This window comes from Engystomops pustulosus, chromosome 6 (genome assembly GCF_040894005.1).
Source record: "Engystomops pustulosus chromosome 6, aEngPut4.maternal, whole genome shotgun sequence".
Lineage (NCBI taxonomy): Eukaryota > Metazoa > Chordata > Amphibia > Anura > Leptodactylidae > Engystomops > Engystomops pustulosus.
In genome coordinates, this window is record NC_092416.1 from 164,459,395 (window position 1) to 164,474,340 (window position 14,946).

The window sequence follows — 14,946 nt, forward strand, 5'->3', positions numbered from 1 at the left end:
AAGTAATTAGCAGCGATTAAGACTCTAATGAAGATTACAGCGAGGTTACTGAGCCGAGAAAGAACAATGGTGATAAGCGTTAAGACGCCCCCCCAAGACTGGAGAGAGGGGGAACCATACGGACTTATAGAGGGCCGGTAATATCTATGCCATGAAAATTTGGAAAGTTTATGTTTTTAATTTATGCTTGGAAAGTATTCATAAGGGGGCAGCAGACACTCCCCCTCAAAGCCCATCAGCGGGGACCTGTAGGATCAGGCTGCAGCATCAGGCTCTCCATGATGCAGCTGCTCTTCCAAACATAAATTTAAAAAATAAATTGCAGATATAGAAAGGGGCACATTTGGTGGGGGGCTTTTTCAGGGTGACAGGTCCTCTTTAAAGCTTTTTTTTTTTTCTTTGCAAAACCCAGAGCTAAAAGAGCAGATCCTTCCAGAGGGGTCACACACCAGTATGTCAGTGTGCATGGTTTACAATCCTTCATCCTGGTGGTAGATGTCCTTTTAAGAGTGACTAAACCTTGAAAGCAATTATTTCCATTTCAGAAACGAGCAGAGCAGCCAATTGTGATGATATAAAAATGTTTTAATTGAAAAAAAAAAATAAAAAAAAAAATAACTGCTCTGTGCCTTTCTCCTGTAGTGAGCAGTGTATATGAATACCTTCTGAACCATGAGTAAAAGTGTCAGATGACACAAGAAACATGTTGGCCAATCAGGCTACACCTACCACCTTGTAACAAGCCATTGACGAGACACACGTGTTTTTTTTTTAACTTTTTGTAATCTTTAATGAAGATGAAGTTTTAATTTTCTCTGGACTTGGATTCATTGCTTCTTATTTCTCAGAATCAAACGCACTTGGTCTGTGTGAAATCCGTGACGTGCATCAACCAGAGGCTGTAACAGAGGAGCTACAACAATTTTTTCCCTTTGCTGTTTTGACTATATGAAAACCTTCTGAGCACCATCCACTTCAGACAGATAAGGAGGCTAATCATTAATTCTTTACATCCCTAGAGACTACCGCCCTTGATCATTCAAGACTATCCAGAGTTGTGTCATTAGGGTTAGAACCTCAGGTTCCTTTCTCTCTCAGCTGTCTGTGTAAATCAGCTTTCGGCTTTCTCCAGGAATAAAGAGATTTAAAAAAAAAAGACACAGGAAAATATTTCTAAAATAAAGTATATCACAAAGTTTACCATCATCACCTGCACTGTTCAGTTATATGATTTTATGTATAACTCAGTTCCGCTTTAAACATGGTAATTTGCCATTTAATGTGCAATCAACATTAAAAAACAAAAAAAAAATGTAAAAGTTTTTTATGACACCGGGACCGAGCTTCGGATTAGAGAAGAGATCACTTTTCTAAATAGATTTTATTTTATCATGAGTCAGAGCGAATGCAGTCTGAAAGTAATTCGGAAATGTTATAAACAGGGACATACAGTATTGCAAAATACATTCACTCCATGTACAAAGCTAGAGCGGTGCGGCCCATCACTCTATAGATACAAGCACTTCTTCCAGAGCGCCGCCTCCTCTTCCTGGTTGCACTTATTAAGGGGATAAAGCAAACAATAAAAAGGGCAAATTTTTTTTCATAAAAACAAGATAGGAATATAGAGATTTTTTTTTATTAGAAAGTGCAAACTAAATAAAAGGGAGGAGAAAAACAAACAAAAAAAAAAACCATAGCACACGCACAGACGTATCATCCAAACTAAACAGTAACATGACCGGTGTGAAGAAATACAGCTCTGAAATTAAATTATTATGACGTTTCCTAAATAATGGATCTCTTCTAGGCCGGTGATCTACTGCCGGCAGAGAAGATCACATGGTGGAGGGGGTGAGGTGATTGAAGAAAGGCTCCGAGATGCTTGTAAACAAAGTATTGGTGAAGGGAATGAAGGCCAGCGATCGCAACGTGATGCGGACAGAAGGGGACATCACTACAACCTATACAATTCATCATCCTGTATGCACCGGAGAGCTTGTGTGCTGTAACGGCGCCACCTAGTGTCATCCACACGACCCCAATTGTTTACCTCTAACCCGGTCTACTCCTAGGTAATAATATTCCTTTAGTCATCTCCTTATATTATGCAACACAAGCAAAATATATATTGAACGGACCTGAGATGAACCAAATGGGTAATTGAGGAATACACAGAAGAGACTGAGCGGTGGAAGAGGGTCCTAAGACTAGACGAGACATTGTGTAGTGTGACTAGGGCCAGCGATACCCGCAGTGGTGTATACTGTGCGGCACATTGCTACTTTAGGACACGATCAGAGGTAAGGAAGTAATGGAGTCCGGGGTTTATTGAGAGCACAGGCACGTGAGGCCAAGCAGACAGGGGAAGCAACCGTCAAGGATTGGGGGATGGCAGTCTAGACGCCATCAGCAGCCAGAGCCAAACGCTGGACTTATCGTGATGGATGTGAAAGAGACGAACCTCGTCACCATATCAAATCCGGCCAAGGATGATCCGCGACCGACCATTCAGTTTTGTTTGTAATGGATTCACGTTCCAGGCATCAGGCAGAGAAAGTAGCAGGGGCGAAGAAAGACGCAGAGTCCTTTTCCGTACCCCTCCCCCTTCCATCCCATGTATATATGTACAACCAACTCCAACAAGTTATCAGTCTCTCTTTTTAGTGGACCTCGTCTACAGAATTTACACCGATGCCCAGTTTTCTAATTCTCTCATATCGTCGTCATCCTCCTCTTGCTTTTTCTTGGCTAAAAAGTAAAAAGATTTTAAAAATGTAAGTACGTTTAATACATATGGTAAGCAGATGCATTACAAGATTCAATGAGACTTATCCAGTATTGTAAGGCTGCTTTCATATGTTCAGGTTTTCAGATACAGTTCAAAACCAGGAGTGGAGTTGGGGGAGGGAAGGAGCAGCTTCTCTCAATGATTTGTTCTCACCCATTATCATCCAAACCGGCTTTTGGCTTTTAAAAAACTGCATCTGAAAACCTGATCGTGTGGACGCACCCCAAGGGTTTTAGATGAGCGCTGCCTCCATTCTTGCATACACCACTGCTAGACTATGTTCACACAGCGGTTTTTTTGGCACAAATTTTCCCTGTCTGGAAATGTGTGAAAATCCACATCCTATTAATGTCAAGAAGCCAATCCCTATAACCGATGAAAATCACAGGGCATACCGGACTAACTGTGCTACAGAAAACACTATGGCAAATTAAGACACAGATTTTCCAGCAGAAAAATCTGCATCAAATGTCTTTCAGATTGTAAGTTTCAGTGGTTTTGTTATCTGTCAAGTATTCAATAAAAAGATTTGAAAAGAAAATACACTGTGTGAACTTAGCCCAAGCACAAATCGCATACTATACAGCCCTATTGTTACTAACCCAAATCTGTATGCATCAAATGGATCTGGGCTATCGAGTGATACCCAGAGCCTCCATCCTAGTTACACCTCTTTATGAAGCTTTTGCGAGAAGAACTGGATAAGGCCCTGTTCACATTTGCATTGCTGTTTCCGTACATGGTGCCTATGGCATAACAAGCACTGGTGGATCATCTTGACTATGAAAGAGATCCATCTGGTTTTATTTTGGATGAGGAACAATATCATATAGACTGAGCTCTCACGGGCAGGGTCCTCCTCCCGCTTGTCTCCTGATCACTGTACTTTTGTATTTGTTTCTTAATGTAATGTATGTGATCGCCTTAGTGATTGTACAGAACCATGGAACTAATGATGCTCTATAAATATCATGATACATTTCTGTTCTTGTCAAACACAACAGATGCAGATGAAGAGAACATGTGTATGTAATGTGTTCAATCCCTACTTCCCCAAAAGTACAGTACATGGAATGAGTCGCTTGTAAGGTCATTGTGATATTCACCATCACAAGGAACACTCCAGACAAGGCCAAGTGCATTGTTCATACCAGGAGAATACAACTACGGCGCTGCACTACACGGCGCTGCACTCACCAGGCTTTGCGGGTAGACAAGCTGCAGGCACATTTGGAAGTGGTACAGTTTCTGGACCCTGGACCTCCAGAAGATTCTTGTCTAGTTCCTCCTGTTCTAGTTCTTCCAACTCAGCCATCAGCTCATCCTGGAATAGACAGATTGTTAGAATAAGACGCTGTAGGTCCATACACAGACTGTAGCCCCGTGCAGTGCGGCAGAGGGTTATTTAAGGCTCTTATCCCTTTACAAATGAGACGTGGCAAATGGCCGCTACTAAGAGGAGCTTGTGCTCACAGAGCGTTACAGGAGTCCTGACATGTTACTGTACAGTCAGCCTTACCGTGACTTGCTTCTGTAATCTCTATGCCAGCAACCAAGTGTGTAGCCTGGCATTGTGCTAATTACAGGGGCCGAGCACAAACCGGCTAAATATAGTCATTGCTGCCGGAAACCAGGCCGCCTATAATCCCAACAGGAGGACAAAACAAGGCCGAAATCTGCAGCCTCACACAAATTTTACATTGCAATGATGAACGAGCATAATCAAGAACGAGCTTCATGTAACAGGGGATACTTTGTACACCAATCCATATGATACGTGGGAGATTCAAAGGTTGGCCAAGGAATTTCCTGCTTCCATCTGTGTTTACATGGTGCTAAACAGCTGATTAGTGATGGGGCAGGGCCCCGCTAATCCAACTATATGAAGATGGACAACCCCTTTAAATGAAACCTACCTACCTAGCAAAATCAAGCATGGATAACCAGGGACATTACTCATAGATCCAGGCACCGTGACTTTAATAATCTTCTTATATCCATGACTTCAGTCCTCCTAAAAATGGTAATGAGCAAGAAGGAATCTCTGGGCGTTACCAGAACCCCTCCTTCCTGTAGCTTCACAGCACTTCTCTCTCTTATTGTGTGAGATTACAGCAGGCAGAAGGGAGGGGGAGACAGTGTAACAGCCTGTGAAGCTGCAGCTCATCCCCAAAGCCTCTCTCATTAGCAATTTGAAAAGTTTATTTTAGAAGGAAGGAGGCCATGGATAACAAATACAAGAAGATTATCGCAGTCACGGTGTCTGAATCTATGAGTAATGTCCCTGGTTTATCATGATGGATTTTGATTGTAGGTTTCCTAATCTTTTGTTGGTAGCAACAATGTGCACTAGTTTAACCCCCATGTCATAGGTTGTGTTCTTACCATCCAAGTTAGATACATCTACATACTTCTGCACAATATGGACCCTACCAGGCAAAAAATAAAAAAATTAATCGATAACGGTATCCGGCTACTTACGTCATCAAACTCATCACCAAAGCCGACAGGTTTGGAGATTGCGTCGGAGACTTCCTGCGCCAGGTCCTGCTGCTCAGCAATGTCTTGCATGAGTTCATCGACCTTATCGATATCCCTGCGGAGAGAGGAAACGTGAGCGACACAAGGTATCACACGTACATTACAGTGTCCCTCGTGATCCTCTGATCTGTATTTCCAGGCTGTAGGTTACAGGGTCACTAAGTCATCTGGGGGCAGCGCTGTCCTTGTATTCCCGGTAGTTATGAGTAGCAGCAAATTCCGCAGTCACAACTACAGAAGGCACCAGGACACCAGACTATTACTACTTGCATCTCACCACTACAGACCAGGCTGTGCCTACTAGGCGCTCTGTCGGGTGAGTGGGCAGTGTAACAGTGCTGACCATCACTACGGGTTACTCACATGTTGTCATGGGCAGCCTTCATGGCTTTAGCAGCAAAGCCCATGTTCTTGAGGACTTCTGTGTTTGTGTTGGCATTCTCCAGGGCTTCCCTCTGGAATTCGATAGTAGATAACGTCCCGTCGATCTGCCCCAACTGTTTCTCGTATCGCTTCTTGCGTTTGAGGGCTTGTAGGGCAGCTGGGGGACACAAGGAGAAAAAGTTTACACAAATCACTACTCATATATGAGAATAAAATGTCCCTCTACTTAGAGGGACATCTTTATAATTCCTCAGTACCCACCAGCACCCCATGAGCGGCCATACACACCGCATCCCCAAAGAGATTACACTGCACAAAATGACATTCATCACGGATGTGAGAGCGGAGATCGCAGCCGCTTCTACCTGCACTGATTGATGTAATGGTCACACATTGTGTACCATGTAACAGATAGCTGCAGCAAAAACTGACAACCACAGCTATAGTGACGTTCTCTCAACAAGTGCCCAGGTAACATTAGGTAGATGGAAATTGCAAGGATTTGCCGCTGCTTTAATGGAAATCAACCATCAAAATCAACCATAGATAACCCAAGGACAGTTACTCATAGATCCAGGCCCCGTGACTGTGGTAATCTTCTTATATTTGTTATCCATGGCCTCCTTCCTTCTATTATAAACTTATAGCATATAGTTATGCTAAAACATCAGAACAGCTCAGGGGGATGTTACCAGAACCCCTCTGTGCTGTAACGTCACAGGTTGTTACACTCTCTCCCCCTTGAAAGTTTCCCCCCTCCCTCTGCCTGCTGTAATCTCACCCAATGGGAGGGGGGGGGGGGGAGAAATCCTGCACAGTGTCACAGCCTGTGAAGCTACAGCACAGAGAAGCTCTGGTAACACCCCAGAGCCCTTCTGACACATTAGCATGATTTTAAAGGAAGGAGGCCATGGATAACAAGTATAAGAATATAATACTGATGGCCGATTATTAGAATAGACTATTAATACTGGATCTGTGGGGAATAACCCTCACCACCCATGCCCAGTTGGTAGTGTGCGGTCGGTCGGCCGGGGGGGGGGGGGGGGGGGGGGGGGGGCTGGCACATAAAAAAAAGTTTCGTTTTTTTTAATCAGACGTATCATTCGCTGGCACATTTGTCTCCGCCGCAGGCTGAAAATATATATCCAGTGGCCTGTGTGCAGCACTTCTACGGCAGGTCCTAGAATATAGGTGCTAGCCTACAATGCCGCTGGACAGCCCGCCTTCCTGCCGAGGAGATGAGGAGGGAAATAGGTTCAACTCCGGGCCGTGCACCAGGAACTGAGCCTATTTCAGAAAAACACTGCTCCAGCCCTGGTAAATCCCCCGCAAGGAGTCCCTACTTCCCTGCTAAACAGCGACACAGAGCAGCAATCATGATAACAATGAGGAAGCAGGGACTCCTTCCATCACATCTCACTATGATGCTCAGAGTCCCGTCCTCTGCATTGTGGTTGTTCCATGAAATAGGACTTACGGACTGAGTTTCGCGCTGCTGTAGACGACAGGATCGGAGATCGTATTACCTTGTATTGATTACTCCACCCTCCTCCTCCTACCCCCTGGCTCTGGCTTCCCAGGAATTTTCCATTTTAAAATGGAAAATCCTTAAAAAAGGAGCCACGCTGAAATTATCTCTGATCACCTATCAATAGGTGACGTTATTACTATCAGAAAGACAGGAGTTCAGCATCTGCACAGAACTTATTTCACAGAGATGCTGCTCCGGGGAGCTCCACTTCTGCACAGCCCTGTCATGTCACGTGGCCTGGGGGAAGCTCAGTCCCATTTAAGTGAATGGACTTCCTCTGCAATACCAGGAAAAGCCACTATACAATGTGCAGCACTATGATCGGTAGACGCCTGCCCAGCTGATCCTAAGAATAACTGATCAATACACAATAAATCCCGGAGTAACCCTGAAAGCATTAGCACTACAGGGTATTGATGGTTGGATCCCCACAATCTGATAAAGATTAACTATTCACCAGGTACGGGATGAAATGTCCTTTCTAGAAGTCCCTCACTAGTTTACCTATACAAAAAAAAAAAAAAATCCTCCGTGGAGGAGTCAAGTTTAGAGGCTGCAGGGAGAGCATCACCTCAAACGTCTCAGAATTGGGTCCAATAGACCTAGAATCTCGTCTTTCAGATCACATGAGGCTTGTGGTTCTGTGAGCTACAGAACCAGAGGCACGGGTTAAAAATTCATTTTTTATCTTCCGCTTGCATTTACAACCATGTCTTTTACTGCCTGTATCTCAGATTTTGTAGATCACAGAACCACGGGTCCGATGTGATCTTTACAATATGACACCAGCAACACGTTTCCCATAGGTCCTATAGCGCTGAAGATAGGGGAGTACGAAATAATCTCTCTGCAGCCTATAAACTTGACTCATCTCTGGTAAAATCTGACTCTTCTCTGCCATGTCCTCTGCAATTTTAAAATGAAGAAATAAAGAATACATTGCTTTTTAAGAAGTGCCGCGACCCTTTGTTACTTTGGATGACTCGTCTCTGCTCATTTTCACATGACACTGTAGAACTTTTTTTTTTAATAGGTAAACAGGTGAAATGTGACAAGAGGGTATTCTAGGAAGGACATTGCATCCATCCATTACCTGATAGTTTATTAGGGGAAAATTTGGTGACAGGTTCCCTACTTTACCTTTTTTTTAAAGCAGCATTTTCTTTTGCAAAACTAGAACATTTGTATTGGGAATAATTGAAGAATTTCAGTATTTTGCAGTAAGAATGAGAGGAGGTTACACTGCGATCATATTCCCAGATCACTGCTGAATATGCTGCAAGCTACAACCTGCCTCCTGTGCCTCCGCCATAGAAAGTTCCTGAGCGCAGCCATGGCACATGGTGTCAGCACCCTGACCGGCCGCCTCACACCTAGCAACTGTCCTAGTAACACGCACCCCCTCCCTGTCCATACACAGCCCTCCCCTGCTCCACCTGCTTTACACACTGCAGGCTATAAATCACTGCATGCAGGGGGAGGAGAGAATACACAGGGGGCCAAAATATCCCAACACATTGTCTGCCTTTCCTTAGTTACCTGTCTCGTTGCAGAGCCGACACCTGATCCCCCTACCCAGGGGACGAGGGTTAAATGTCATCCCCCTGCACCGCTCCCTGTGCAGTCACCTGTACCTTTCTATAGACGTTGAGCATATTTTAAGTCATCTTACTAGTGCCAAGTAAAATTCACATTCCCAGACCTACTAAATGGGAGCCGCAAACCACATTGCACAGATTGCCCACGTGGAAATCCACTGCGCCAGACCGACATCAAATCCCATGAGATCTAATAAAACTCATGTGGATCTTTTACTTGTGTAAATCGACATCTTTCCTGCCATTTTAGACTTTCAGTTGCAGATCTTCAGCCACATTTTCAATCCAAGAATGAGGCCACGGAATCTGTGTGGATTCCCAGTGCAGTTTCTGAATGGGGTTATCATTTGGGTCATTGCAAGAATGACTTATTTTTTAGGATTTAGGGCAGCACGGTGGCTCAGTGTGTAGCACTTCTGCCTTGCAGTACTGGAGTCCTGGGTTCTAGTCCCATCCAGGTCAACATCTGCAAAGAGTTTGTATGTTCTCTCCGTGTTTGCGTAGGTTTCCTCAGAGTCGTAGGTTTCCTCCCACACTCCAAAACATACTGGTAGGTTGATTAGATTGTGAGCCCCATGGGGACAGGGACCGATTAGGCAAGCTACGTAATCTGTAGGCGCTATATAAAACATAAAGAATTTAAATAAAGATTCTACATTAAATCCAGATGGAGGTCTTGACCTTAAGGTGGAGTTGATGTGACCTCAGTTTTATGGTCTAGTAGAGAGACTATGCTGACTACATGGAACGCACCCTCAGGTTTTACTATAGTGACACGTGTATCGCATGCGATACCAAACTCCATTTCATTACAATTTCCAGGGACTTACACGATCATCTTGAGAGGGAGTGAGGGCCGGGACAGGTGGCTTTGTGTGTGCGCTCAAAAAGCTTACAAAAAAAAAGAGAGAAATTTCCTTTCCTTGTGCTGTAATTTGCAGTATCTCATTGGGGGACATTTACTATGGTGTTTCCGACAGTTTTGTGGCGCTCTCACCACATGTTCTGCTCTGAGACCTATTTATTAGCTGGCGGCGCCAGAAAAAAAATGACTTTTTCCGTCTGCTCCGACTCTTCTCCGAAAAGGGGCGTGGCTTTGGCGGAGTGGAAACTCAGACACAATTACTATGTGTCGCAGCCCTTTTTGGGCGCTGTAAACTGGCGGAAAGTAGACCAAAAGAAAACTGGTCTAGCAGGGACTGTTGGACACATTTCTGGTGCTCGGGACAGATTTTGGTCCCAGGGACAGAAAATAGTCTCGGCGCCAGAAATGTCTCTGCACAGCTCTACAATATTAAATGTGTGTCTTCTTACCGAGAGCAGGTCGGTAACAAAGCCAGTGCAGACACCGACACTGTAAGTAAATGTCCCCCATTGCCCTTTTACCGAAAGGGACAGTGATGCAAAAAACAATTTCCCAATGGGATTAATAAAGTGTTATCCTATTCTATATTGGTGATATTCAGCACTCTCTTGGCATGTGTATAAGCCATGGCACGGTTCACATGGTTTCCAGGGTCCCAGTACTCCAACCATCATGTATCATTAGTGGGACAAATCCTTCAATGTCCAAAAATGATAAACCCAGTCATAAAACCCCTGGCTATACTGCAGTGACCGAGCAGAGACCACGCGTGGGTAGTCAGCAAATCACCAATGTAACAAGAAGATCAACCAAGATTACAGGGACAGCCAGATTACAGAAACGGGTCAATTTTTCTCCTAATTCTTGAATCCAAACAGGAATAAGAGACAATGACAGCATCAGATCACTGAAGGTCTTTTGGGGTCGCACCCCCAGTGGTCAGACATCAGATTGCCGGGGACGTTATATTATACTGACCCGAAGATGATCATTACATCTACAGATCTAAAAAGACCCGACAGTGATCTGCAACCTATTACAAAATGACATTTCCCAGCATGCTCTGACCACACAGAAGGAAACACATGGGGAGGCACTCAACAGTTCCGCTTTATTAATGTACTGATGGGAAGACATAATACAAGTCCCAGCATGCTCTGGCCACCCTGAAGCTATATCATATGTATATATACACATCCAGGGATGCAATTACTAACATTTAGTAGTGCAGATCTAGGACAGCGCTAGTAGTGCAGACCACTGTGCCCTCATTGTGAAATACGACAACTCCCAGCATGCCCTGATCATTATATACTACAAAAGACAAACACATATGGAGGCTGTCACTGCTGAAATTCAGTGGAGCAGATCTCTATCAGTAGTGCAGGACAATTTATTTACCAATAACCAAGTGGTGGGACATACTACAACTCCCAGCATGCTCTGGAGCTATATCACCTGAATGAATGTGTGTGGGGATTGTAATAAGTATCAAACCAGTGGTGGAGATGGTGTTCAGTATCACTAGTGCAGACCACCATGACTAATGGTCAGGTGAGGAGGTAAACTACAACTCCCAGCATGCCCGGGAGCTATAACACATACGGAGAGAGTCATTGCTGACAATCAGTGGTAAGATCTTTCAGTATCAGTAGGGCAGACCACTTTTGGTAACTAATTACTTTACTTGTCAGTGAGGTTAACTACAACTCCCAGTAGTAAGTATCAATCAGTGGTACAGATCTTTCAGTATCAGTAGTGCAGGCCACCTTGATGACTAATGACCTGGTGGGGAGGTAAACTACAACTCCCAGCATGCCCTGGAGCTATAACACATAGGAAAAGATCATCGCTGACGATCAGTGGTGCAGACCTGTGAGTAGCAGTAGTGCAGACCACTTTAGTGACTTATGACCTGATGGGGATGTAGACTACAACTCCCATCATGCCCTGGGAGGTATAAGACACATGGAGGTGGTGCAGACACCCGGCCAGGGCCCTCACCTCGCTTGTTCTTGGTGCCGTGCTTCCGGGCCGTCAGCAGCTCCTGCTCTATCTTCTTCTCCAGGAACTCCTGCTTCTTAGCGAGCATCAGCTCGGTGTCCCGCAGCTTCTGGATGGCCTCCTGGGGGCTGGGGCCTTTACACCCCTTGCCCCCGGTACCGAACAGCTTCCCAAACACCGACATTCCCCCGGTGTATGGACGTCACTCTACGACACGGACACCCCGAGAGCGCAGGCCTGCAGCTCCACTGACCAACACTGGAGAAGGCGACGACAACAACCGGACTAGTCCCGTCAGCTCCAGCGTGCTGACGTCAACGAGTCACGCGGGGACCTCATACGGAATGAGGGGATGGTTCTCCTGACTCTCCGGAAGCCATTTTACTTTCGGGCAACGCTGCTTAAATTCTGGTATATTATATTAATATTTGAGGCAGTGCTTTGTTTAGCGCTTTTCGTGTCTGAAATATTTATTTTTCATAGCCCATATTGTATTATTTTATAGCTAGTAAAAAGGAGTTTTGCCCACTTCAAATATGTCCGCCCCTCGTACGGAAGCGTATGACTAGCAACTAGTGTTATGTGACGTCAGCGAGCCGGGCGCGCATGCGTGTTCAGCCTGGGTGTGTGCGGGCGGGTTATGTGACGTAGATGGCGTTATTGCTACACGGGGAAATTCAGTGTCACAGTCATGTGGTAGTGAGCTCATACCGTAGTCGGTCATTAAAAGATACGGGAGAGAGTCATGAAACTACCAAAAGGGAAAAACTGGTTCATAGCCCATACCAACCAATCACAGCGCAGCTTTCATTTTTTTACGTGCCCTTTAAAGATAAAAGCTGTAGCTGGATTGGTTGTTATGGGGCAACAGAGAGTTTTTCTTTTATGTATTTTCATAAATCTGACCCTTTAGTCACAAGTTGCCTTGAAATTAATTTAATCAAATCAAATCCTCAATAGTTATAACCAAAACCTGACGACTGTCATGATAAATAAAAAGTATATACTGAGGGCTTTGGCTTTCCATCGTGTATATCCAGCATATGACCATGCGCCAGGATTAATTCTGAAGTCCTTCAGCCCAGCCCCATCCACCCCAGCAGGACCCCCTTCGCGAATCGCACCAACTTGACATGGAGGAGGGGGAAAGAAATTGCAACATGGCTTGTACACCATGATAAATGCCCCCCATCAAGTATAATTGCCCCAAGACTGCGAAACAACACCAAGAGTGGAAAACAGAAAGGCCCCAGTCACACGTACCTCTAGGCGTCCGTTCATAACGCGACGCTACCTCACAGGGGAGGGGTCCTGGGCCCGAACGCACATGCTTTCCAGAGAAACGCATGCGATCGGCTTATCAATCCCATGCGTTTCCAGCTAGCATCGCTTTATGAACGGACTGCGGCCAAAGATTTCTAGTCTTTCCACATTTATGTTTCACTTCAGGTTTTGGATGAGGCTACTTTACACAAAAGTCAGGCATACTCAGGCCAAAAGAAAAAAACAGTTGTGTGGTGTGTTGCGCCTGGAGCTCGGTCCAATTGCGCATGTATTTTTATATGAAAACGCATGCGAGCGGTAACAAGCACCTGGTGTCGCGTGTGCGTTTCCATAGAAGTGCCTTCGATTGTTAACCAACCCCCGGTGTCTTGCATTTTAACAATGTAAAACACTGGGTGCTGGTTTTACAATCCTTTTGGGATTTTCTGAAACTTTTTGAAAGGTCTTCACACTGGGCTTGTTTATAGCATTTAAAGAAAACCTGTTATTCAGGAAGCTGCAATACAAGCTTATTTTAGTCAATAGGGCTGTGTTGTAGTTACCTGTAGAAAGCTGGGAACTTTACTGTACGAAGGAAACTCTAAAAGGAGTTGTATCTCAGGTTTAGTAACACCTTAATACTGAAAGTCACTGGAAGATGTGGAACTGCATCCCCACAACCAGGACAAGCAGGGGTGTAACTAGGACAGTGATGTCAAACCTTTTAGACACCGAGTGCCCAAAATACAACCAAAACCCTCGTATTTTTGCAAAGTGCCAATGCGACAATTTAAGCAGTAACTTATTACTCCCTGCACTTTCACAGGTTTAAATTGTATAGGCACCGAGGACACCAATAGAGTAGAAAAAGAGTATAATTTTGGATTATTATTGTAGCTTTCTTCCAGTTTCCTGGGCTTCCTGGGACAGCAAGAGGCCTTGAGTCCTGTATGGTGAACTCTGCGCAGGGGTGACGGTGAAGGTGCCCATATAGAGGAGTCTGAGTACCACCTCTGGCACCCGTGCCATAGGTTTGCCACCACTGAACTAGGAGATGCAGGGCCCTATAGCATTCTTCTGAATGGGGGCCCCCTTCCCCTTAAAAAAATATACATATTTGTATACTCACACGTTATGTCATACATCGTATACACAATATACACATACAGACAGCATATACAGTACCATATACACCTATTCATCATATACACAGACATACAGCATATACACATCAGATGTACACATTCATTACCCCAGATGCTGGGGCTCCTGACACTGCTACCCCTGTAGTTAGGCCCCTGAGGACAAGATAATATCCAAGTCATGTACCAGTACAACCTATATTCTAGTGAGAAATACTTGACATAAGGACATCAGTGCTACTTGACTCACATTGTGTAAAATACAGATTTTAGGGACCAGAGGGTAAATTAACCATTTGCCTGGAAGTGGTGTTGACAACTTGGAGTCAGGAAAACACGTCCATGGCTCATGTGAACTCTCTGTTCATCACTGGTCTCATGCTGTTCAATGTAACTGCTGAGACCAGTGATCTGTAGAGCATGAAAGTGACTTGTTTTCAATGTGGACCGTGCGCATACGCTGTGGCACTGAAACAGGTGATGCTTTGGAAGGTAGGTTTATAAGGCTACTTACTCCCTACAAGATATAGAAAATTTTTAGACTGCCCTTTAACTCTCACAGATGAGATAAAATAATGTATACATGAAAATATCCATACAAGCAATGATCAGGGTGACAGCGGTAACCAGTGCACGGTCAGTGACTGCATCCATGAAACAGTTTCAGCTTTCTTCTCGGTTTTGATGTAGTAGGAAGTTGACATTTTCTGCATAGCTAACCAGTATCATGTCTGCACGAGGCACAGTGATCCTAGAACGTCACGGTCATGTGATCACGTGACAAGGAAAAAGAACCTGCTGGGTGACTCATAGAAAGTGTAGAA

General features: G+C 44.6%; 1 protein-coding gene across 1 annotated transcript; it reads right to left on the reverse strand.

Annotated features, from left to right (window-relative positions):
* Window positions 1–1,362: 1,362 nt before the first annotated feature.
* Window positions 1,363–12,045, reverse strand: CHMP4B (charged multivesicular body protein 4B). The gene is made up of 5 exons (XM_072112188.1): window positions 11,718–12,045; window positions 5,696–5,873; window positions 5,273–5,387; window positions 3,989–4,115; window positions 1,363–2,751 (listed from the first exon to the last, which is right to left on the reverse strand). The coding sequence occupies exons 1-5, from the start codon at window positions 11,899–11,901 to the stop codon at window positions 2,687–2,689; spliced, it is 669 nt and encodes a 222-aa protein (XP_071968289.1). The 5' UTR covers window positions 11,902–12,045; the 3' UTR covers window positions 1,363–2,686.
* Between the last annotated feature and the right edge of the window lie 2,901 nt (window positions 12,046–14,946).

What these genes read in the sequence shown, in the direction of transcription:
- CHMP4B (XM_072112188.1), bottom strand. Translation starts at nt 11,901, where the DNA reads ATGTCGGTGTTTGGGAAGCTGTTCGGTACCGGGGGCAAGGGGTGTAAA. An exon ending in CGGCACCAAGAACAAGCGAG is followed by an intron (nt 5,874 to 11,717) that starts GTGAGGGCCCTG and finishes TGTGTCCCCCAG; the next exon opens with CTGCCCTACAAGCCCTCAAA. An exon ending in TTGTCTACCCGCAAAGCCTG is followed by an intron (nt 2,752 to 3,988) that starts GTGAGTGCAGCG and finishes TTTACTTTTTAG; the next exon opens with CCAAGAAAAAGCAAGAGGAG.